General features: G+C 44.7%; 1 protein-coding gene across 1 annotated transcript in view; it reads right to left on the minus strand.

Moving 5' to 3' along the window:
• Positions 1-10550: 10550 nt before the first annotated feature.
• The window catches only part of LOC147666197 (uncharacterized), a 47238-nt gene continuing 32633 nt past the window's right edge, over positions 10551-25155 (minus strand). Inside the window, exon 3 of the mRNA XM_086949223.1 lies at positions 10551-12584. Within this exon, the coding sequence (XP_086805349.1) occupies positions 12535-12584 (50 nt within the window). The 3' untranslated portion in view covers positions 10551-12534. The remainder of the gene's footprint in view (positions 12585-25155) is intronic.

Genomic DNA, 25155 nt, shown 5'->3' on the forward strand with positions numbered 1-25155 from the left:
AAATTGATTCAGATGATGAGGAAGGTAAATGATCTGTTTGTGCCCTATACCTTATCACAGTGTGGTTGGTTGTAGACTTGGGAAACTTAGGTAAGGCTAAAATACAGTTTGCAACTGTCCGAAATAGTAAGTCATTGGACCGCATGTAAATTAAGATTAAGGTGCCAGCATGGAGATACCATGCAAGAGAGAAGTCAAGGCGAGTGGTATGGTATTTTCAGAATCGCTGGAAAAAAAAACGGTTTGCTGGAATCAGTTTTGAATTATTTTCTTGTAGTAATATTGGTTCTAAGAAGTGTCACCAAATGCTTATTATTAGTGGCAACATTTCCAGAATTGTGTTCATGTCAGGCTTGGTCACCCTTGAGGTGTGTCCAGCCTGGTAGTGCAACACGCCTCCTGCGTAGCTAACAAGAGAACATTTTCCCTGCTGAAGGAGACACGTCTATACCAGAATAGGCAAGCTCTGATAGTGAGAACAGCGAGCAAGATCATGGGGATGATGGCGTCCTGTATACACCTAGTCCCCAATATACGACTGCATGAGACCATTCCAGGACTGGCTATAAAAGCAATGGTCACAAGTTACAGGGAGTTGGGAAGATCTAGTGGTTGTAACGCACACAGTGCAAGAGATAGCGTGGTGGAACAAGAGGAACATAACAAAGGGGAAGCCTTTAACATCACCAAACCCAACAGTGACCATCATCACGGACGCATACCAGAGAGGATGGGGAGCACACATGAACCAGCTAAAGGTGCGGGGTCTGTGGACTCCAACAGATGCGATCCAGCACATCAACTACCTAGAACTAAAAACAGTGTTCCTTGCCCTAAAAGACTTCCAGAAACAACTGTACAAGCAGAGAGTGTTGATACAAACAGACAACAATGTTCTACATCAACAAACGGGGAGGAACACAGTCAGTTGCACGAGATGTGGAGATGGGCCATCCCACTAGAGATAGAGCTCCTGGCTATACACTTACCATGAAAGGACAACGTTGAGGCAGACAGGCTCAGCAGACAGACATCAGCATCCCACGAGTGGGAACTCAATACAGAGGAAGCGCAAAAGCTATTCAAAAGGTGGGGGGATACCGAAAATAGACCTATTTGCAACACCAGAATGCAAAATGCCAATACTTTGCATCCAGGCAACCAGGGGAACAGAATACCCTATGGATAAGCTGGTCGAAAATATTTGCCTACACTTCCCCCCCCCCCCCCCCCCCGATACCACTGATACACAGGGTACTCATCAAACTCAGAACCAGCAACATGACACTGATTCTGGTGGCACCACAGATGGCCCAGACAGTCCTGGTTCTCACAAATAGTGGAGATGGCACAGGGACCGCCTCACAAGTTCGCAAAAAGTAAAGACTTGCTCACCATGCAAAATGGGGAGGTACTCCACCCAAAGCCAGAGAGCCTCTGCCTGGCGGCATGGCTATAGAAGACTTAGAGTTTACACACCTGAAACTCCGAGAGAGCACACTGCGGGTGCTACGGGAGGCAAGAAGACCTACCACACGGAGGTGCTATGTGGCGAAATGGAAAAGATTCACACAATGGTGCATCAGGCAAAAAAACTACACAAGAAAATGACCAAGGAATCAACTGTGCTAAAATATTTAGCACCTGCTTAAAGTGAACCTAAGCTCTACCTCGCTGAGAGTACACCTAGCAGCGATAGTAGCCTACACAAGATGAGAGACGGGAAAGAGCTTCTTTACATCACAAGTAGTAAAAAGATTCATGGAAGGGGCTAAAAGGATCGCCCCACCAAAGAGGATGTCACCACCGGCATGGAACCTTAATTTAGTCCTAACAGAACTTATGAAGGCGCCTTTTGACGCTATCCATAAAGCCTCACTACAAATGCTCACAATGAAGACAGTCTTTCTAGTGGCAATTACCTTGCTACGCAGGGTAAGCGAGTTGCAAGCGCTAACACTACAAGAACCCTACATCCAAATACACTGACAGGGTGGTAATGAGAACGGACCCACACTTTGCAAAGCAGTTATTCGTGTCCTTCGTGACCCGTTTCATGGGAAGACCAGTAACAAAGGGCACCATCGCACGATGGATCGCACCAACTATACAATTCTACCACAAGCAGGCAGGGCAAGAGCTACTAGGAGGAGCACAAGCCCACTCTACTACGAAAAAGGGAGCAACAATAGCCTTCCTTTCTAACACACCCATACAAGACATATGCCTGGTGGCAACTTGGGCTTCAGTGCACATGTTCACTAAGCACTACTGCGGGGATATACAAATGAACAAGGAAGCACAATTAGGACAGAAAGTGCTTCAACATATATTCAACAACCAACGCTCATCTTCCACCCAGCCGCCACAAACATAACAAACCGCTACAAAGTCTATGCACAGCATAGTGAATCGTGAAAGGTTCACGCTGCAAAACTAATAGTTTCTTACCTGTTGGTGTAGATATTGCTGGATTCACTAGCTAACCCACCCACCTCCGCTAGAAAGATGAGACCGGAGGAAAAGGGGATACAAAGACAATATACAGTAAAACTCTTTAAAAGAGACAAATCAGGAGTTTCTTAAAAAAAGAAGAAAGAACCAGAAATTTATGCAAAAAGGATGAATAACAATGTCCCAAAAACAGGAGAAAAAAAGAATCCGAAGATGGCGCCCAAGGGTGGGAGCTTCCGCAGGAAGCGTGCCGACGTCACAGGAAGGATACCAAAAGGTGAAACGTCAACGCCCATTTGGGCTACGAAAAAAAAAAAAGACTACGATTCCGGACCCAACCACTAGACCGCGGAATAATGCAAAGCATAGTGAATCCAGAAAGATCTTCAAGCTGCAAAACAACACCGACAGGTAACAAACTATTCGTTATATCGCATGGACAAAAGCCCAGCTGCCACATGCCATGCATTTTGACAAATTAGCTTCTGGGGAGTAGAAGAGCTACAGGCAGTAGAGTAAGGGGCACTTACTGTATCACATACTTCAGAATTCCCTCATCTGCCTTAATAAATATAGGTCTGCTACGTCATATAGAGAGAACGTGAACAAATGAAACCCCTGATCTCTAGACATCGCTTCCTATTGGTACAAAGAAAGTAAATGACCACGAATAAGAACGAACAGGGCAGGAATCCATCTTGGGGGAAATTTTCTAACGTTTTGTGCATGCTCTCAAGTGGTACAAAACATTGCTCCAATTTACATTAATTTTAAAAAGCCTTTACAAATAAGTAGTGCCACTAGAGCGCCTGTGCAACCATTAGTGAATCCAAGTTCTTTGTTTTTGCCTGACCCCAAAATGATGGCTATGTTGCAGGGTTCCTCCATCCGCATTGTCCTGCTGTGCCCTAAAACACAGGGACTGCAGGACGCTTGCTAGTGCACTCCTGGCAATTGTTGTTTGCCGGGGTGCTCCACTGGGGTGACCGGTTACTTCCATGCGTTCCGGAGGGGTTAAGAGGGTCTTTGAGGGATACCACTCATCCTTGTAGACACTTGCATAAGCAGCATCACTGTGTGGAACTTGATTCTCCTGACTCCACATTGGCCCCTAGAAGGGGGGCTTCTGCCTTCACTCTAGGGGCTGGGATCCACATGAGCGTTCTCCTACTGCAGCTTCTAGGTCAGACCATGGTATCTGCACTTCAGGCCTGGGTTGGAGTGCGTCTGCCTAAGCACACCAGGGATGAAGACCGTTTTGGGTAGGACCCCAATGTTTCTGATGAATAACTAGACCATCAAGGCTGCTTTGTCTAGGGGCCAGACGTTGCATTAGGTCTCCAGCATCCAGGGAACAAGGCTGTCCTGGATTCAGTCCCACACTTGTCAGAGGACTATTTTTTATACCAGTACGTTTAAATTAACCTGAACTACCCAACATTATTTTGTTACATTATACATCAATAGGTCGGCATACCCTGGTTTTGCATTCAGTAAAACTGCAACTCAAGTTTAGGACTTAGACAGCGGCGACAGTAAAGGAGAAACCTGAATAAAAAAAAAAATCAGAAAGCTAAGCAAAAAAACACAGACTGGATCCCCCTCGCAGCAGGAGGCCAGCGATGGTGAATATAATTTGAGGGACTGTGGAAAAAATTGGAAAGCTGTACCGGAATCTGTATTGCAATAGCTGTTCTTTGCAGGATTCTTGGGAGAGTATACATTCAGAGAATGACTAAAGAAGCAGCCAAACAGTGTATCTTAGAAAAGGCAATTATACAAGCCAGAAGGCTGAGGAAGGACAATCTATTACCAGGTAGCTGTAGATCCACAGAAGCAGCTATCACATGCTGGCCTCAGACAATTGCTCCTAATGCCCTTACCCTACTTCCTTAGTAGGTGAGAGAAATAGTAGAAACGGAAATGGAGAAGACCTATTTCGAAGGAGCCTCTCTCTCGCCGGTTTAATGCCTTCCAAATTTTGTTATTTCTACTATTATTATTTCTTCTGTGTCTAACCAATTCCTTCCTAGGAAAGAAAGGCTAATTCTTCACTCGATATAGGTCTTGTGTCTTTTAGTTTTAATAACCATAAATGATTGTCCATTCCTCGCTATACCTCTTACCCTAAAGGCTATTAAGAGAGGAACACTCCTGGATTCTAAGTTAAAGTGGCTTTATAGTTAGTTGTTCAAGTGAAACATGAGACAACATTAAAAAAAAAAAACACTGAAATATGTCAGCAATAGTTTAGTGCGCGGACCACCGTTATGCACTCCTTATGATCCTTATGATCTCACACGTATGACTTCACTCATGACTTATTAAACTTCATTGATGACATCAAAGATTATATTTAAATGACATTAGAACATTGGAATGTTGAGCTCTCCATTGAAGACAATGGAGTGCTTCATGTTTCTAATGGCTGTTAAAGCCTATTGCTCCAACATTTCAATGTTTTTCGTTCACAACTGTTGCTGTGAACAAAGGCCTCAGGGAGCCCAAGGGGATTTAAATCCCCTCAGGCTCCCTGATGCCTTTACTTTATTTGTTACAACATTCTGCCCTCTAATGGCGGAATGTTGTAGCTTGGCTATACCCGCTATTAAAGGCCTGCTTCCTTGCTGATGCACGTTCAGTAGTGTGTGAACTCTATTTTCCCTACTTTATTTTTCCTTGCAATATTATATAGCGCAAACTCGACAACATGAGCACAATTTACATTACAGAAGAACACATTCATTTGTGGTTGGCACGGGGAGACAAAGCGATTTGCCTGGAATCACAGGATGTTGAGCTGATGCCGAGATTCGAACGTAGATCCCCAGCTCTAAAGTTCGCAATTCTAGAACTTGTGGCGAAGGTGTGTCTAAAAGTATATGTCGGTGCTGGCCATCAATGAGAGAGATCTGTGCATTTTTCAAATGGGTGGTGAAAAAATAAGAGTATGTTGCTGGAGACGTGGGCCGCCGTGCCACCAATGTATTTACCGGGGGAGGGCGAACACCCATTATTCCGCAACTTTCTTTCCGCATACCATCACTCCGCATATTTTCATTACGAAAGTACCATGACTCCGCAATGCCATTATAACGCATGGCATTACATTTTATATGCTTTTACCACGCATACATTTACAACGAAATTCGTTGTAAATGCATGAATGGTAAAAGCATGTTTTTTTAAATGTTTGGATAAGGTAAGTATGGGTATGGGGGTATATGTTTTGGGGTTCTGAGGTATATGTTTAGGGGTGTTTGGGTATTTTAATGGTTCAGATATAGTTTAGGGTTATGGGGTACAGGGGTAGTTTTAGGGGTTTAGGGATAGGTATGGGTTTTGGGGTACAGGGGTCTTTTAAGGGTTCAGGGGTAGGTTTGGGTTTTGGGGTAAAGGGTTTTTTTTAGGGTTCAGGGCTAGGTTTGGGGTACAGGAGTATTTTTAGGGTTCAGGGCTAGGTTTGGGTTTTGGGGTACAGGAGTATTTTTAGGGTTCAGGGGTAGGTTTGGGTTTTGGGGTACAGGGGTATTTAAAGGGTTCAGGGCTAGGTTTGGGTTTTGGGGTACAGGGGTATTTTAGTGTTCAGGGGTAGGTTTGGGTTTTGGGGTACAGTGGTATTTTCAGGGTTCAGGGCTAGGTTTGGGTTTTGGGGTACAGGGGTATTTTTAGGGTTCAGTGGTAGGTTTGGGTTTTGAGGTACAGGGGTATTTATAGGGTTCAGGGCTAGGTTTGGGTTTTGGGTAACTGGTATTTTTAGGCTTTAGGGATAGGTTTGGGTGTTGGGGTACAGGGTATATTTATAGGGTTAAGATGGGTTAGTGTTTAAGGGTGTTGGGGTATTTTAAGGAGTAAGGGTGTGTTATGATTATGGGGTGCAGGGGTATTTAAAGGGAGCAGGGTGGGATTAGCACACGATATGAGACATGGCATGAAGGGCGGGACGTACCACACGCCCCCAGCGTTTGTCACGCCCCCAGCACACACCCACAGCACAATGCAGACACGCCCACAAGGGACTACTTTGCTGGAACGGTTCTTTTACCTTTTAAATGTATATGGTGGCCGTCTGCATAGCCTATGTCTTTCTGCTGCAACTGCCCTTTCCAACGCTGTATTGGGTGTTGTGATTGGTGCTGTGGTTCCGGAGATTACCCGCCTCAAAGGTTTGGGCTCTCTTTATTATATTAGTATGGATAAATTGATTTATATAATGTGTGCACTAATGTTTCATATATTTTATTTAAATTAAGCTTAGTCATACTTATATACATTTATTCAAGATTTACTGTAAGCCACATGTAATATGAGTCCAACTAACATTTTATCTTCATTTGTGTTTTGTAAGTGCACACGCATATTAAAGGTTCAACATTGATATAATACTTTAAAGTTGTCCTGACTAGGCCTGTATTTCTTCGGCATAGAATACTGTTTTCCATGTTCTGCTAGCATGTCTTTTTCTTTGCAGGTTTGATCACATGGTTTATTAGTTTTGTAAAAGATACAACACTGTACTAGTGATGGAAAAAAGGCCTCAGAGGAAGGTCTTAATGAGGAACATTGAGAGCAAGAGCGTTAACTGAAGGGTCTTATAGCACTGTTGCAATGTGGTTTAGGTGACCAAGGGCGATGCCGTTCCCAATTTCAATGAGGGACATTTCGTAAACGTTGCAGCTTACAACGTGAGAATGGAAAAGGACAATGGAACCAGTAATGATTAAACAATTTATATCCCCATTAACAATACATTGTGCATCAAACTACTAAAACCTCTTACCTCTGTCACATTTTAACCCACTGGTTTCAGCCTGCATTGACACCTCAATGCTTGTTTACTTCAGCCTGCTCCTCGGGATAGGCTTTCACTTCAACAGCTCCTATTCCCCAAAAAATGGTGTTCCAGAGTCCCTGCCTTTTCACATAAATTCAGAATATTAGTGCGCTAGTTGTTCATTAGAACGCTGTGGTGAATCTGCAGTTGATCACCAAGTAGTTACTGACAGACTGCCCCTGGTGATAATGAACAAGCGGTCTCTGTATTTCCAAAATTTTTCACTGCCAAGGATGAGGAAGATATTTTGACAATTCATAGAGAACATGCCCACATTTTAGCTTTCTAGAGCACTAACCATTTCTGTGACAAAATTAACTCCCTCATTTCATTAATTTCTAAAGGGAATGCTTTAGGTTTTACAGCTTAGATTCCATCAAGATGGTGTTCAAGTTTGTCACGCGTATTTCATATAGAGACTATCAGCATTCTAGTTGATCATTACAAGACTATGGGAAGCCGGAGCAGAACACGGGGAAATCTGCTCACAGTCTGCTGCTGCTGGAATTTAATATTTATATATATATTTTGAATATATATTTCTATTTATTGGTTTAATTATTCCAAGACATGTCCCCATACAGCAAGTCAAGAACACATCACTCAAGTATAAATCTTAGCATTGGAAAGCATTTAAATAACCTACAGAGTGGAATGATTTTGCATAACTAAGACTACTCAGGTGTCTTCTGGTGACGAGGAAGCAAGACATGGGCCCCAAATCTTGTAATGTTTGCTTGTGCAGGCCCTCCATTTATATATATTCGCCCTGCAGCAGAAGTCTATGCCCCGGGACCAAACCGACACGGGAGGGGGAGGGGGATCCCCAGTACTTGGCAATGTCTCTGTTGGCTATTAAATAGCCCATGCTTGCTAAAAGTCCTGCTGTAATGCAATAGTTTTATCAGAATATCGGACTCTAGTCTCCTATAAATGAGGAAGATAATGTCAACTTATAGAAAATATCCTCGCTCTGGAGCACCTTCTGCAATCTCTGAGAAAATCACGAGAGAAAACAGTTTTGTCTAAAACATGGTTTATCAGATCCCAGCAGAGGGTCAATATTTCTTTGCAGGGCTAAAAAAAAAAATCCCCGAAGCTCACCAGAATTCCTAAAATTAACATACCACAAACAACAAAAAATGTATATTGATAATCTTATCACCGTCATGTGTGTTCCTTTTTGAGACTCAAAAACAGGCATTCACTACAATGCATTTAGGTGGGAACAGTGACCCAGAGTACTGTAATGGCTGTTACTACATGCTGCACACAAAAGGCGAGGGGAGGATGCTTGCAATAAGACTAAACGCTGGCAATTACTCGGGTAGCATTCCAACCCGTTGTCCCTTTTGTCCACAATGCCTCCTCCGATTAGACCCAGCCATATGCAAATCAGTCTTGCCCTTGCTCCAGTAGGAACAGTCTAACCCGAACTGCTAGGCCAGGTCCTCCCTGAACTGGAACACAAGCAACTAAAGACCGGCTTGGCCCTTATTGGGGCTCTTCAGTCAGGTGTAGTTTGGTTCCAGGGGCACAGTGAGCAAGAGACCCACTCCGGGTATTCTCTTGGCCACTTGGTGCGATACATCAAACACACAAAAAGGTGATGAGTTCGACTTATTAAAAGCATCCTCCCATCACCTTTTGTGTGTTTGTGTTTTTGTTCGTTTTACCTAACCTTTGCACCCTTCATGGCCAACCAAGCCCCTCTTTGAATACGAATTTCCTGAAAATGACTGAGAAGCTTTACACCAAATGCATTTTTTCTTGTATTTCTAACTTTTTGCAAATTTGGTGTTATTCAATTTAACCATGGTTTCCATATCAGTCAACAACATTTCCTATCTGAATTAATATGGGAAATCACACTTTTGTGGACCCGTCACCTTTGAGGTGGATTAACATTTTTGGATAAGTTTCATGCAGATTTGTGAAACTGCCAACTTTTTTTTACGAAACAAAAAACACTCTTCCTTTGGAAACTTTGACCTAACTATAACTACACATGAACAACGCATCACAATGCTATGCTTTAGTGTCATCTAATACTAATAAATCTAATAAAATAATAAACTAATAAAATCTAAGTGAAGTTAAGAGCCTTAATTTCTTACACCCACCTCCCGGGGTGCCATGTTCTTTGGCACACAATACTAAATCATTACTGAAATCAAAGTGCTATACCCTCCATCCCTAACCACTAGACCGGCAACTCACCAATGTAAAAGCCAAGCCTTAAAATAATTATATATTAATAGTGTCCAGTGCCCTCTGCCACTATTTTCTTGGTTCCCTTTCAATTGTGTACTATGGAAGTGGTATTCGGGTCACATTTATTGGATGCTATCTTAGTGAGGATGATTGACCTCCATCAGTGGCGTAATGCAACTTGAGGGCCCCCCCCCCATATGCTGCGAGCCCAGTCAGGAGCTCTCAGGCCAGTACTCTGCCGCCAGTGCCGGAGGGGCTGCCGAGGCTACCAGCGGCGGCCAGCACAGGTAGGTGGGGTTGGGAAGTCGACATAATGGATACAATTGAATTAATAAGCAACACCGATTCTTTTTGTTGGCTTCCCCCCGGCGCGCACGGCCCCACCGCCACACCACGCTACCTGTGCCTACTGTTGCCTCACTGACCTCCATCTGTTATTGGAACACACGACGTAGTAATACTTAAAGCATTTTCCTCCATAGTATCCGGGGATCTCAGGAACAAGTCTGCATGCGACTGGGCTTTGGAACACGCTCTGGCACTGTACAGAATCAAACTGTTTGGGATAATGTGTCAGTGCCAAATGATTCCCCTTCAGAACTAATCAATCACAGGTACAGGCTCAATATCCAAGGAAGCCAGATGTGAAGCCAAATATAAAAGCAATCCTGACACAGTTACAATGTCAAGGAGCAATACTGCCTTGTCACTCCTAGTAAATTGTGCTGGAATATTGAAATGTGAACTCTACTTGGTACATGATAACCCAAGAGAAATCAGTACGGTCACAGTTCAAAAATCTCTCACTCATCCCAGAAAGAGGTAGAGGTATGCAGGCTGCCTTTCTACTGTTTCTTCCCTGTTTCAAATCTGAACTTAGGTCACAAAAAAGACCAGTCTAAACAAGAAAAAACATGTGAAAGTTAATAATCAGAAAAAAATGGAATAAGTTGCTAACTGGTGAATTTGTCAGGAGGTATAATATGATAAGTAAAGAACATTTTATTTTTGCAAAACATTTTCACAACACAGAAATTACATTTCCCTATAATTTCTTCAACCTCCCCAATTAAAAGTAGATTTACATTGTATTCTCATTATGTAGGCAGCTTACTATTTAGTCTGCTGCTTCCTACAAATAAATGGGCTATTATAAAATGCATCAAATAGAAATATAGAAACCTACAAAATAAGTTTTACTCTGTACAATACAGTGTTTTTAATCTTTCATCTTTACTAGTCCATCAAACTGTAGAGCTCTGGAAGTGTGTTCCGGTGACTCTGGAATTCTTCAATAGCTTAGTATTGCGTACCATTTCAAAAGTCGCAAAAAGTAATCCCAACATTTTTTCCCACACTAGTAAAAAGATTTACTCACTCGAAGGGTCCTGTGATAAAATCTCTTCAAGTGAGAATGGAGTGGGCTTGCCAGGGTTGGAATGCCCTGAAAGTTTGTTTGTATTCATAAACTCCACTTCAAACCCGTCCGCCAAGAACACAGTGGATATGGAGGTGGAACGCCCTGAAAACTGTTGGGGGTGAAGAGTAAATGCTCTCTACACCGAGAAAAAAAATTAACCTTTGTGAGGAAAAAAAGTTAGTAAGATCATTTGCACTTACTCTTTTTTCTTCATCCAACTTGCACATATTTCCAAATGTGACTGGAACGCTACTGAGAATTAAAAAAGTCTTAAATCTGTAGCCAAGTTAGGTACCAGTCCTTGGTACAGATTTACATCTTTTTCTGAAAATAATGCCCACTGTGTATTTTGTTTTTGGTCCAAAATAAAAAGAAAGCATTGCTCCAGATTAAGCCTACCCTGTGAAGTCCTCACTCTTTTAGGGTATCAGGGTGGTGCAGGGCTGCCCATCCAATCTGAAGTACATCAGAAATGCTGGACCTTTCAAGGATTCCCATTGTTTACATTTATTTAACACCACAAGCTCCAGTCTTACCCAGACTAATCCACACTAATACAGATAACCCCCTGTTTTTCTAATGTATTCATTTTTTTTGTAACCCCATTCTCACTTTTTTCTAATTTCTCTTTTTCAGTGCCTACAGTCAGTGTTCATATTCCTGAGTCTCTCGTCAAAATGCTATTTTAGGTGTATCAATTCAGTTGCCGTCCGTCTGTCCTTCTGAAGGTGCGGCATCCAGAATCAGGCAAAATACTGAAGAGTCTTGCACAGTTCCACACAATACTCCGGATGAGGCCCCGGAGCTTGACACAACAAACTAGATGGAACCTCCCAATATGTAAACACCATTAGGACTCCACAAATGGATGCAATATTCCAGAGGAGGGCCATAAGCCTGGCACTTCACTTCAGATAAAGTGGAAACAACATTCGAGGAGAGTACGCCGGGAATGGACACTGTACTCCAGTTGAATCCCACCAAGATGCACAATCCATCAGACTAGATCTCTTTCGGGGATGTGTATCCTGGTGTTAGCGCCCATTTCACAGAATAACACAACACGTGCTTGCTCTGCAGCCTGGTTACATTAATTTGGTCAGTGTGAGAGCTTCAGATGTCATATCTGCACAATATCCCGGCCTTTGTCCTTCCTCATATGAATCCTCTTCTAGATTGACCAACCTCAGATTTAAAAACAAATTATGCAAAATGTAATAGGAGGATTAAAAAAAAAAAAAAAAAAGAAAAGAAACAGCCACAATAGAAAGGTGATCTTTTCTTTCAAAGGTAGTAAATCCAAGGATAAGAGGAGCAACATTAGGAATGATGGTGGGTCACACAGCGGGAGGGTTGCAGTCTGAGAATCAGGGGACCTGCAGTTAGTGGACTTTTACCGCAATATGCAAATGAAATGCTGAACCAAAGTGTAAATGGACTTTCCCGAAACCATGTCAACTGAATCCCCAAGCCTCTCCTTGCTAGGTCTCTGCATGGGAAATGCTGTTCCTGCTCCATTTGCAAAGTTCATGGTCCAAAGCAAGTGCGGAGGACAACATGGGCGAAACACGTTTCGGCATCCAATCATCAGTACGGCCTTCAAGCACCCAGCTTATCCCAAGGAACGCTCACCGGTCTCCGGGTCCACATCCACATCGGTCTCTGAAAGTTACAAGAACATCAGTTCAGTTCACCTGCCAGACTAGGAAAGGGGTATGCATTATTTTATTTCTGATCATCTACATGCAATTCAATCCTTCCACTCATGGATACATAGATAGCCATGACAGAAAAAAAACTACACCCATCAAGTTTTGAAATTTCCCTACGTGTTCCAACACCTGGAGACAACTGATCTACTTTCCTGTGCTTTAACCCCTTAGGTTCATCCCCTCTTTGTGCCTCCTAAATACATCAGAGGGAATATTTCTGGTCCACAATTAATAACAAGTAATCTCTAATCTTAATCCTATTGGCTACTTAAAGTGCAATACCAGCTCATATGATAACCCAACTCAATTGCACAAATTTGAATCAACCTTTGAAGGACGAAAGACCGCGTCACCTTACAGTGAATTAAATCTGTGACCCGCAGATCTCTTTATTAATTAATGCTGATGTGTTCTATGTATACACACATCTCCTCCACACTTCAATCATTCTACTGAGGAACCTTGCCTTATTGGTCACTTTTCAAGTTGAAAAAGCCGTCTATCACACTGAACGGAGGACCCAGCAGCCCGATTGTTACAAATAGTTCTATATAGCATGTTGCTGTGTCAATAATTCATGGACAGTGAACACTGAGAAAAGAGCAAAGAAGTGTGAAAATCTATGTTCCAATCTTCTGTGTAGGTATTTCATTTGTTTTGGCTGTTTTATGTTGCAACGGCTTATAAGGACCGCACCAGACTGCCAAACACTGCCCTACAAGAAAAACGTGATGCTTCACAACAGGCCAGAATTTCTGATGTGTTGGGTCGAGTTCATTTGAATTTCAGACTTTTCCCCTGGACATCATTCCTCAACAGGGGTATAGTTGTAAAACGAAAACAGATGTTGGAGTTTTTCCAAAATCTTCAAACAGAAAACCAATGCCGCTGCAGAAGAAGTGTGGTCTCGGTTTACCCTGTAGATTTGTCCCTGACTTGTGTTTCACTAGATCACCAGGTAGTTTGTACCTTGGATTGGGGGGATGATTATTCATTGGGAACATGAGGCAATTAGGTGATTTCATTAATAGGGAAAGAGATGGCTGCGGTCCACAATACAATCAGAATGATTTGGTCTAGGAGGCACAGACACTGCAGAGGCTTGCGCAAGAACTAGCAATATTTATAATTTAACCAAGGTTTTTTACTTGGATTTGGTGGGCAGGATGACCATTCCAAAAGTAAAACTAACTACAAAGTTAAAACTAAAACCCGCACATGTTTGTGGAGAAGTGTGGCTCAATGGTTAGAGCGGCAGACCCTGATGCAGAGGTCTGGCCTGGGACCAGGGTTCAATTCCCACCTCGGCAGGTCTTGGGCTCAATTTCCTCGGACCTGATAATTCTCGCCTCTGTGCCTTTTCTGATCATGGGTCCCACTCTGCAACTCTGCGCAATAGCTTGCTTAATCTCCACAACGGCCCCAACAGCGCTGGGATGCCTGGCTGCACCTGGGGGGTGCCCAGGAGTGGACAATTCACAGGGAAGCCAGGAAGGGTTCCTAAGCGGTATACGGACAGCGCCGGGACACCTCCAGTGGCGGTAACTGTGCGCTTTACAAATGCCGGCATTTCATTTCATTACCGTCAAGTATGACATGGGTTCTGATAAAACGACCTCTGCCAAGGTGAAGTGTCCAGCGGCGGCTCCTCCGCATTGGCGGAGGAGCGTTGCCTCACTGATTCGGAGACAGCAGCTGAAAAATAAAACTATATTTTACTATTATTTTATTTTTAAGCTGCTGGCTCTGAGCGAGGGCCAGGGCCAGGCCATGTGAAGGGGAGGAGGAGCGTTGCACACTTCTAAATGGGCATGTCTGTTTGACCTGCCAAACACACATGCGCATGTAGGTTTCTCTAACCTGGATGTATTTTAAAGCTGGATTAGAGAAAAGCACAGACTCCCTGTGCCTGAGCGGAGCATAAAAACAGCCCACTCAAGCCAATTACCATGCTGCCCTCATAGTACGAGAGCAGCATCTGGATTGGATGGGGAGACTGTTGTCCCAGGGACTGTCGGGAGCAGCAGCAGAGCGGAGGAGCACTAAAGCGCCAAGCGGCAGCAGGAACAGGTAGGTTTTTTTTATTTTTTAAATTCAACCCTCTACTCCCCATCCAATGCTCCTGTTGCCCCGCCACTCCATAGGGGCAGAAACCGAAACTGCTAGTGTCACTGCATCGTTCTTAGGCGTACAGAGTGCAGATTCCCCTTCATCACCACTAGTTTTTCCTTGTCCGCGATAATGCTGTGAGAAACCATGGCGTAGTACCACTTTTTTGTACACTACATACAGCGGAATGCTTTGTATTCTACCAGCCATGCCAGTTCATCGAGGGCCATAAGCATTCGCTCTGAGATTGTAGTGTTAACGTGGTTGATTTTAAAAGATATGGGGTTTGCGTGTTTAAAGGAGGCTACAGTTACTGTACTTTCTATGGTTTATGTAAATCAAACAAAGAAAAATCAAGGCTTCAAAATATTACTGAAATTTCCTCTTAGATGTAAAATAAAAATACCCACAAATGGTAAGTGGCCTTTGAGTCTGAGTCACATATGGAAATTTGAATGAAAGCATTCTTCATTCATTTAATTATGCAGTTTTCTACGAGCTTCCAGGGAGCTTTCACTGACAACCTTAGGCGACCTAAATGGAGGGAGGATTCTCAGGGCAAAATCGTGGTCAAATGCATAAAACCTACTAGAGGGGCCACCACTGGAAACATTTCACCGATTACGGAGTGTGCCAATCTTATTAATGTGCTCCTCGTAAAATTTCCACCTAGTACTGCAGACGCTGCTCCATCACTGTCACACCAGGCTTTCCCTCCTACAGCCATGATCCTAAGCTCAAAGAAATCTCTGAACCTCGCTCCGAGATTAGCTCATGAAAATCCTGGCAATGAAGTTAGCAATAGAATTTAAGCTGGCTCTAAAACGTTATAAGCAAGCTGTCTGGGCAGAGGAGCCCAGACGAGCAGATCAGTTTCGGCGACACTTTGATATGAAACAAAAAGCATTGAAATGCAATAGGTCTCGCCTTTGATTAAGTTAAAGCCAATTGCTTTGCTAATGGCATTGTATAGCAACGAGAAATGGCTTTAACTTAATCAAAGGCGAGACCTATTTCATTTTCAATGCTGGTTTCTTATCTTGTGTCAAAAGTCCTGCACAGTGGTGCGACTGCGATCATATACAAAGATGCAACTAATAAGCAAGTTCTGAATTCATAGGGAGGTCATGTTCCCAGAAGAGATGGCTCTTCAGCACCAGCATGCAGACAGGTGACCAGGATCTGGACCTTATGTCTAGTAGACAGCTGGTCCAATAGGGGGTTAGCCTAGGTATGCAGCACAACAGTATAGAATGCAACATGCTGTCAAAGAGAGGGAAGCAATAGGTAAAGGGAACTATTAATAATTTTTTTAATAATGCTTTTCCTGCTGTTACAAGTGAAATTTTATTTATCAATATTCCGCGAATTAAGCTCTTTGCAGCCTCTTCACTGTGATGAAGTTGTATTAAACGTTTACAATCCTATGTATAAGCCCTTGACACGTTACCTGTGTTAGACAGAGACGTCAACAAACACAAACTACAGTAAGAACATCACACCAACTCTATTTTTCACATAAACAGTAAGAGGAAAATGCCATAAGTGCTCAGATATTCATATATAAGTGCACGAGTTGTGTAGTAAAAGCCTTTGCTGCATACTGTACGTACCAGGTAAAGGGCAGTACACACTAGGGTGTTGGGGTAACTGTGGCCTCCTTACCCCGAGCGAGCACTACACCACTTTGCAATAAGTCATGGTTTTTAGCCACCCATTCAATATCATTCATCTGAGATATATTAAGACCTTGACCTTAATGAGGACATAAGACACCTTATCTGATAATGTACCTGCTGTAGTACCGGCATGCATCTAGCTGCCATGGTTTCAGATTTTCCATGTGTGTCAGTTTTATAATTTCTGTGTAACTAGGAGTTACACTTCAACAACTATAAGTGGTGTTTTCTCATGAGAAAAATCAAGCAATGAAGACACGAGAAAAAGAAGGTTATTGACAAGCCGTGTAAGAGGAATGTTCAATCAACAGGAAGCGCTCCCTCCGGGGGACAGCCGGAGACCTTGGGAGGGTGTTTTGATGAGAAAAATTCTTTTTCAGTTGGTTTTTCTGCTCGAGGAAGGGAGAGCAAAAAGTGCATTTAACACGAGAATGTGCATACACAGAGAATGGTCCCTATCAACCGCTGCCGAGGCACAGTTTACGAAAAAAGATCCAGTGAACATGCTTTTTTTATTAACCAAACACGATCTGTAATTAAGTTACTTGCAAAGTCCCCTTCCAGAAAAAAAGTTAATCCTTTAATCATTCAATTTTCACCATCCCTCCGGAGGCAGACATTTTGTTACCTGCAGAGCCTGAAATGAAAAGCTGAAAACAGCCACGAGGTCCCCTGCCCATACTCTACTACTAATACACGCACGGCCCTATCACCTGTGCGCATCTGCACATCTTGTCCCAAGGGCTGCATGTGCCATGGCTGGGCAGAGTGTGGGGCGCCACCGTGCCACGGGCCTAGTCACCCCCTATCTCTCTGCGCTCGAGGTCAGTCACAACTAACTGCAGCTGAGAGGGAGAGAGTGTGGGGACCAGGGGGAGGGGGCGAGGGGAGTCAGGAGGAGGTGGGGAGGGTGGGAGTGAAGCAGAGGAGAGGGAGCAAGAGGAAGGAAAGGGTGGAAAAAGGCAGGGAAAGAGCATGACAACCTAGGGAGGGAAGGGGGCAGGTGGGTGAGAGAGAAGCTCATACAGGGGAAAGAAAGGCGACAGAGGCGGGAAGGACGGGTGTAAGACAGGTGGGCAGATTTAAAAGGGATGACGAAGAGGCGGTCCCGAAAGTGAAAGAGCGAGGATCTCCTGTCTTTATGGGGCCATGTGTTTAAACACATGACCCCATAAAGATAAGAAACCTTTTACGCCAGAAGGAAAGCAGGAGAGCTCGTCTAAGTGGGCCGTCCAAAAAAGCCAAAGGGAGGCAATATACAAAGCTCTTTTCCAATGGCTGGCCACCGTCTATCATAAACGGTGACGCCAGCCAATGGAAAAGAGGGCGGGGCTTACGGCCCTTTACTGAAAGTCCTCAAAAACATTAAATCTCGCTGAGCGATCGGAGGATGTGCGCAGCAACGCTAGCTGAGACCTAAAAATCTCGCCGAGCGAGCTACGCATGTGCGCAACAACGCTAGCCGAGACCTAAAAAACAACTTGAGGAAATTTTGGGCTCTGGTAAACAGACTAGTGAATGGTTCTGGAAGAGCTGGCAGTGCAAACACCTCTGAACTAGACTGGCCATCTCCTCTCTAGGCACTTCATGTCCAGTTATTCCGACAGCCAGAAATGCTATGTCACCCAGCAAGGGAGTGAGCCTTGCCCCACAAGCACAGACGAGGTTACCATCTCCGCCACTTTTCGGGCTCCCGAAAGCTCCACACTTCCATTACAGACTCACCACCTCTGACCAGCCAGCTACAACCAGTTCTGGCCAAGGCAAGATCAGATGGGTCCCTGGGCCAAACTGCCCCCTTAGGCTCTCTTTAAGCAGGATATTTCTCTTTGGGCGCGCAAACTCACTCCGCTTTTGAAACACTTCCTAAAGGAGCTCAGTAATACTGAATTCCTGGCGTGGGGCCATTATTCAACCTATCTTTAAAGGTGGTTCCAAATCAGACCCCAGCATTTACAGACTGATAGTGCTCCTGGACAACAACGCAAACTTCTTTGCGAATCTATTTTTTGAAGGCCTGCAACAATGGGTGAAGTCGAGGGGGCTTATTCCAAAGAATCAAGCCAGGTTTATCAAAAAAATTGGCACCCTGACAAATCTGTTATCTATATCCTTGCTATTGGAAAAGGCGATAACATTGCAAACCTTTTTGCACTTCTGCTTTGTCGATTTCAGGGCAGTATTCGACTGTGTTCCAGGCCGGCCCTTTGGATGAAGTAAAAGAATTTGGGCATTCCACCAAAACTCCTGGAGGCCATCTTTCAATTGCACACTATCACAGGGTTCACATCAAATTGGGTGATGTTCCCTGCATATCTGGGAAAATTGCAAACTAGCGGGGGTAAAACAGTGGTATGTTGCCCCCCCCCCCTGCTTTTCAACTTGTTCTTGTCTGACTTGTCCAGTGCTCTTGACATTACCAACATTAATTTCCCCAAAGATAGGAGCAAACACAGCGTTGTTTAGTTACACAAGAGTTGGGTTCCAGCACCTGCAATATGTGCTGCGCTCCTATTCCATCGCCAACTGCCAGGAGGTCAACCTAAGGAAGACCAAAACCGTCACACTGGGCAGGAAAATCAACAAGCATTTGCAATGCAATAGGTCTCGCATTAGGAAAGTTTGAGCTATTGGTAGTGTAAATGACAAATTTTTTATTTAGTTTTTGTTTTTGAAAATAGCGAAATTAATAGCTTTGCATTTACAATGCCAATAGTTATAACTTTCGCAAATGTGACACCTATAGCATTTGTAATGCAATATGTGTTGTATTTACGTGACTTACATGTATTGATATTACAAATAATGCCTTTTAATTTCTTTAAGTACTTAAATAAAAGTTATTTTAAGAGGGTGAGAGGGTAAGGGTGGCTGAGTGAGGGTGAGAGGGTGAGAGGGTTGTGAGGGTGAGAGGGTTGTGAGGATGAGGGGGTGTGAGGGTGTAGGTGGGTGAGTGAGGGTGTGTGAGGGTAAAAGGGTTGTGGGGTGAGGGTGAGGGGGTGTGAGGATGAGGGGTGTGAGGATGAGGAGGTGTGTGGGGGGTATAGGGGTGTGAGCTTGAGGGGGTAGGAGCGTGAGGGGGTAGGAGCGTGAGGGGGTATGAGCGTGAGGGGGGTGAGCATGAGGGTGTGAGCGTGAGGAGGGTGAGCATGAGGAGGGGAGCGTGAGGAGGGGAGCGTGAGGAGGGGAGTGTGAGGAGGGGAGCGTGAGGGGGGAGCGTGAGGGGGGGAGCGTGAGGAGGGGAGCGTGAGGGGGGAGCGTGAGGAGGGGAGCGTGAGGAGGGGAGCGTGAGGGGGTGTGAGCGTGAGGGGGGGGGGAACAGTCGCCTGATGCAGAAAGTTGGACCGTAACTGAAACAAGCAGGAGAGAGGAGGAGGCAGCTACAGCCCAGGGAGTGAGCGTTCGCATAAAGAGCAGCTCTTTACAAAACATTTATTAAAGCCATTAAAGTGAAAGCGCGGCATGGGTCGCTTTACAAAAAAAACTTTGTTAAAGTAAATTTGGTTAGCCACATGTAAACAAAGGCGCACGGACGCCATAAAACTAAAAGCTGAGCTAAAAAATATGATAACTGGGCTTGTGTGTGCACACCCGTGTCCCATTTATTGATGTTAGACGTTGTGTGCACAGTGCTGTGCACACCTGTGCCCTGCTTATTGATGTCAGAAGCTGTGTGCACGGTGCTGTGCACACATGTGTCGTGGTCATTGACGTCAGGAGCTGTGTACTCCGAGTTGTGCACACTCGTGGTCCAGTTATTTATGTCGGGAGCAGAGTGCAGAGTGCTGTGACAACTTGTGTCGCTGAGTGTACAGTGCTGTGCACACCTGTGCCTCTGTTATTGATGTCAGGAGCTCAGTGCACCGTGTTGTGCACATCGACGTCGTTTATGGATTTTCCCCTCACACAGTACTAAAACTCAACACCAATAGAAGTGCTTACGACCAACTCCCTTCACTCTTCCACGCACTCTAGAAATAGTTCTTATCACCGGAACGTCTGGAAGGCGCATTGGGTCCGTGCCAAGAGGCAGGACCGCACTGTAGGCGTACGACAGCACAGCTTTCAAGACTGTGTTAGCAGTGTGGCAGACATTGCGCATCCTTACCGCCTCTTGTGAGCTGTGCACACTTGCTTTCCTCGGTGGCAGGCTGGTGACCTTGCTGGTCTGTGCGGTCGCTTGGCGCCCTCTGCTGTCAATCTGCGTGCATAGCGACAGCCATGCTACTCTAGAACACTCCCCTACCGCGCTGGTGCTTACCAGCCTTCCAGCATGCGCCGCTTCACTCTGATTAAACATTAACATGTGTGACGAGAATAATTCACCTGTGCGTTCATGCTCTAGGAAGGTCACCGTTTTTTAAAAATAGTAATGGAGTTTATCTACACATTACGGGAAAGGAAACGAGACGGCGGCGTGCATCAAGTGGTGTATGCATAGCTTCACACGATTGTACTAGTGAGCACATATTTACAAAGGTATTCCACATATTTACATTTTTTGGCACAGAGAGGTTGCAGATTTGCCCACTTTCCTGGGACACCTGGTTCCAAAGTCTGCTGCTCAGCTGCCAGACACCATCTGTTTCTTAGAATAGTTAAAGTAAATTTGGTTAGCCACATGTAAACAAATGCGCATGGACGCCATGAAACTAAAAGCACAGCTTAAAAAAACGCAGGACAACCTGGTGCTTCAAAGACAAAGGACAAGGGTCTTCTGTGTACGTTTGCTTTTCTCCCGCGCTCGGTGGAAATAGCAGCACTCCATGAAGAACAAGCGCCTTACGGTCCTTCACGCCGTGCGTCCCATTCTTTGCGCCACGCCTCGACATTCCCATTGCTATGACTGACCGAGGGCTTTCCATGCGCCCAGGTGAAACCAGCAACAAAGCAAAAATATTATGGGCGCCGCCGCGCTGCCCGCGGCGACCCGGAAGCTCTTGGCCGGCCGGCCAATCCGCTCGCGGCCGACCGGAATTCCCGCCTCTTGGGGTCCGCGAGCTGCCGCCGCATGGAGCGCCCTGCCGTCCGGAGTAGCCCGGGTCCCCAGGAGGGGGCCGGGGAGAAGGAGGAGTGTTGCGCCTGTTGCGGGGCTCCTCTGACCTGAGGGAGCCCCGATTTCGATGAGGAGACGCGCCGCGCCGTGAGGAGCCCCGCCGGAAGAGCGCAGTCGGTGAGTGGGGCCCAGGGCTGATGTGAAGTGCGTGCGTGCCTGTGTGTATGCCTGGAGGGGAGGGGGGAGGGAGTGGGGGAATGTATGCGCGCGTGTGTGCGTGAGGGAATGTGTGTGCGCATGCGTGACTGTGTGTGATTGAGAGAGAATGCGAGGTAGGGGATAGTGTGCCTGTATGTGTGCCTGCATGTGTGCCGTATGCCTGCGTGTGCATGCGCGCGCCTGTGTGTGCGTGCGTGCATGCATGCAGAGGGGTGGGGGCTGCCTGTGTCTGTGTGTGAGCAAGGGCTTCGCACGGCGCATGCGCAGCTACCAGACGCTCGCTCCCGAGGTGAAATCTGACCTCGTCAAAGCGCGCGTCTGGTAGCTGTCCACATTCCTAAATACAGGCGACAAAAGGTCTGAAGCGATCATTGAGAGTAGGTCTGCTCGACCTAAAAACGGGGCGGCAGGAACTTTAACGATAATATGATCACGAAGGAATAGGCATCATTAAGGGACCATCTCTCAGGGAAGCCAGGAAGGGTTTCGCAGCGGTCGAAGCGCCTTGGGACCCTCCGGGTAAGTAGTGCGGTATATAAATGCCTATACATACATATACATACATACAAATAGCTAGGGGTCACCACTGACGCACGAGCTTCCAGGATGTGCAGATAAGGGAACTGAGGTACAGGAGCACAAAAGTGCCCATGTGACAGAGCTGGGATTCCATGCAAAAAACATAGCTATACATATTTACAGCATCCGTTAAATACAAGGCCTTGTAAGGATCCATTTATATACCTGCTCCCCATGTTGATTAGTGAGGAGCGGCCCGCATTGATTATATGTTATCTTCTGTAAAGAAAACACGACCAAAGCATTGTTGAGTAATAGCGTCCCTCCCCGATGAGATGAAGTCGTCTTAAACCCCTGCTCCTTCAGCAGGTTAATACCTGCCATTTCTTTGTCATTGGGAGATTTATTTAGGTACATAAGATTTGTTTAGGGGCATAACTTCGGCAGGGGGGGGGGGGGGGTGGAGTGTTTGGAGTGTTACACCCCCACCCGAAATACATGTATTTTCTGGTAAATAGTTGGGTGCAAGTGCTTTCAGTCGGGTATGATGATATCGGTCAGATTTCACCAGCGGTTCTGACATACACTCAGACAAACAAGCATTCACACTCTCTCCCTCTGTTTTGAAAGTCTCAATACATGTTTGTTAGTTTACCTCTACAGATCTGCATTACCCTCCCTTTCCACTGCCCCGTAGGTCCCTCTCATGCGCCCTGCTTGTCGTATAGTATATTTTAACATTATGTGCCTGCTGGATTGTTGGGAAACCGGAAGCTCACTCTATTGACGCAGCTACGCCGCGGTTTAGGGAGAGGGAGTCAACTGTTGAACATTCGAGTTTTCATCCAACTTGTAGAAGCCACTTGTTATTAGAACACCTCCAGGCACTCTTGGCTTTTAAATCAGAGGCACTTTGCATCCCGAGAGTTTTTAGTCAATGTTTGCAGTGTTAAAATGAGCCTTCTTGTCCAAGAGGCAACATGCTGCAGGCAGGAAATCCAGGACTGGCTGAAGATGTCACACCTGACACAGGGCCTCTTAGCACATGATCAGCTCACACAACACCACCAGCAACTGGAATAGTGTAGGTTACATTTTGTCATGTGGTGCCGGAAGGATGATAAGAACCCATGTGCTAACACTTATTGCAACAATAATTAATTTAGTGAAGTGTCGGTCTTTGGGTTTCCACTTATCCTGGGGGTGTACACAGGCTTTCTATTGCAAATGTTTGGATAATGTAAGGCCAATCTTCCTGTTACCCCAGCCTGTGTTTATGTCCTCAGAAATGGTTTGTATTGTTCGCATTTGTCAGCTTTCGACAAACCACTGTTTTATGTAGAATCTAAGCCACACTGGGTGCTTGGGCGGCAAAGACTCTTGTGACCACAGAGTTAGCAGATGTGCAGCGTTCATTCTGGGACTGAGAGTGCTGATGAAAAGTGCAGCACTTACTGAGAGCACCACGAGGCACAGAATGTAAGCGTGTCAGGTCTATCAAACTGGACTGACCTGGAGGCTGCAGTGATGCTGGAATAATGTTTAGAGTGGGGGCGCGGTCATCAATGTTGCATGACTGAAATAAAAGGGACTGTGAAAAATGCAAAGGTAGCACAAAAATAAACAAGTTTAGCAAATGAGCTATACTCCTTCAACAGGAAACTGGTACGTGTGTGATTTGTAGCCAGTATGATATGTATATTAGGGTACACTACCACAAATATACTACTAAAGTGTGTTGAGGGAGCGCACTGTCATACACAGATAGCATTCGAAATGGACACATTTTTAATGTGTGTAAATTGTTCAAGACTACACGTTCACAATTGCTTTATAAACTTTCTTCCTTCTTCAAATTTGCTTTAAGGCACCATTTTCCCACGCTTTTAAAAAACTTTTCTAGGGGGATAACCCCCGGGCTCCTTTTATGTTGGTCCGGGTCATTCACTTACGACGTAACACTAATCCCAAACTTTACGCCTCATCACTTTGTGTCATCAGCTGCCACTGTGTGTGTGTAAATATATATTCACTGAAAAAAGTAATGTTATAATTAGATTAATTTGTCAGTGACAACATTAACATTTTGATCTAAGAACAAAACACAGAAATTCACAAGTTATAAGTAGAAGAGCTAACTAGAACTTGCATCCCTCCATGCACATATCACATCATCAATGACATGGTCTATGACATCACTGATGACATCTCAAATGAAATCATTGATGACATCACTCGTGGCATCATCCAATGAGTGTGTTAGTTTGTTGTATAGTTTACACTGTGGCAGGTAAGTACCATTTTACTTTTCTACCTAATTTTGTCCAGCTAATGTCTCTAAGTGTTCACAAAACGCATATGCTTCTAGTACATCAAAGTTGTGTATAGGTAGTGAACACGTTATAAATGTTTGCACTGAAGAGTAACCGTGTGTTCAGGTGACAGTTGACACCTTGTGCTCAGCATGTTCCACACACGTTTTGTTACTGCAGAAATCTTTTCCCGCAGGGCAAAGATTCTTTATACTACATACTAAGTATTGTAAGCAGCCTTGAGTCATTAGACAATTTCTACTTAAGATAAAAGACTGTGTGCACCTGGTACTAAGCCATGTAAATGTGCTTGTTTTGCTTCAGAAGATGGGTCATCTGTAAAGTATTAACCCCAGTATGAAGGCTGCAGGTAGCATGATATTTAGCACCTTCAAACCTTGGTTATTTCAAGTGAATAGCCACTCTTTGGACAAGTTTTGCTTTGAGTGTACACTGTGATTAGTAGATATTTTTTAGTGCTCTGTGGTGGAATTCTCATGAGAGTTTCAGTGTCTTCAAATAGTGTGGTACAGAGTAAGCTCTCTCCATCGAGTAAACAGTGTTAACAGTACCCACTCTCCTACTCATATCGACTTCATATCTCAATGTAGGTTCAGTAACTGTCACAAAAGAACTTTGGATGATGTCATAAGTGATGTCATTTGAGAAGTCATCATAGGTATCACA

Source organism: Lissotriton vulgaris, unplaced genomic scaffold (genome assembly GCF_964263255.1).
Source record: "Lissotriton vulgaris unplaced genomic scaffold, aLisVul1.2 SCAFFOLD_637, whole genome shotgun sequence".
NCBI lineage: Eukaryota > Metazoa > Chordata > Amphibia > Caudata > Salamandridae > Lissotriton > Lissotriton vulgaris.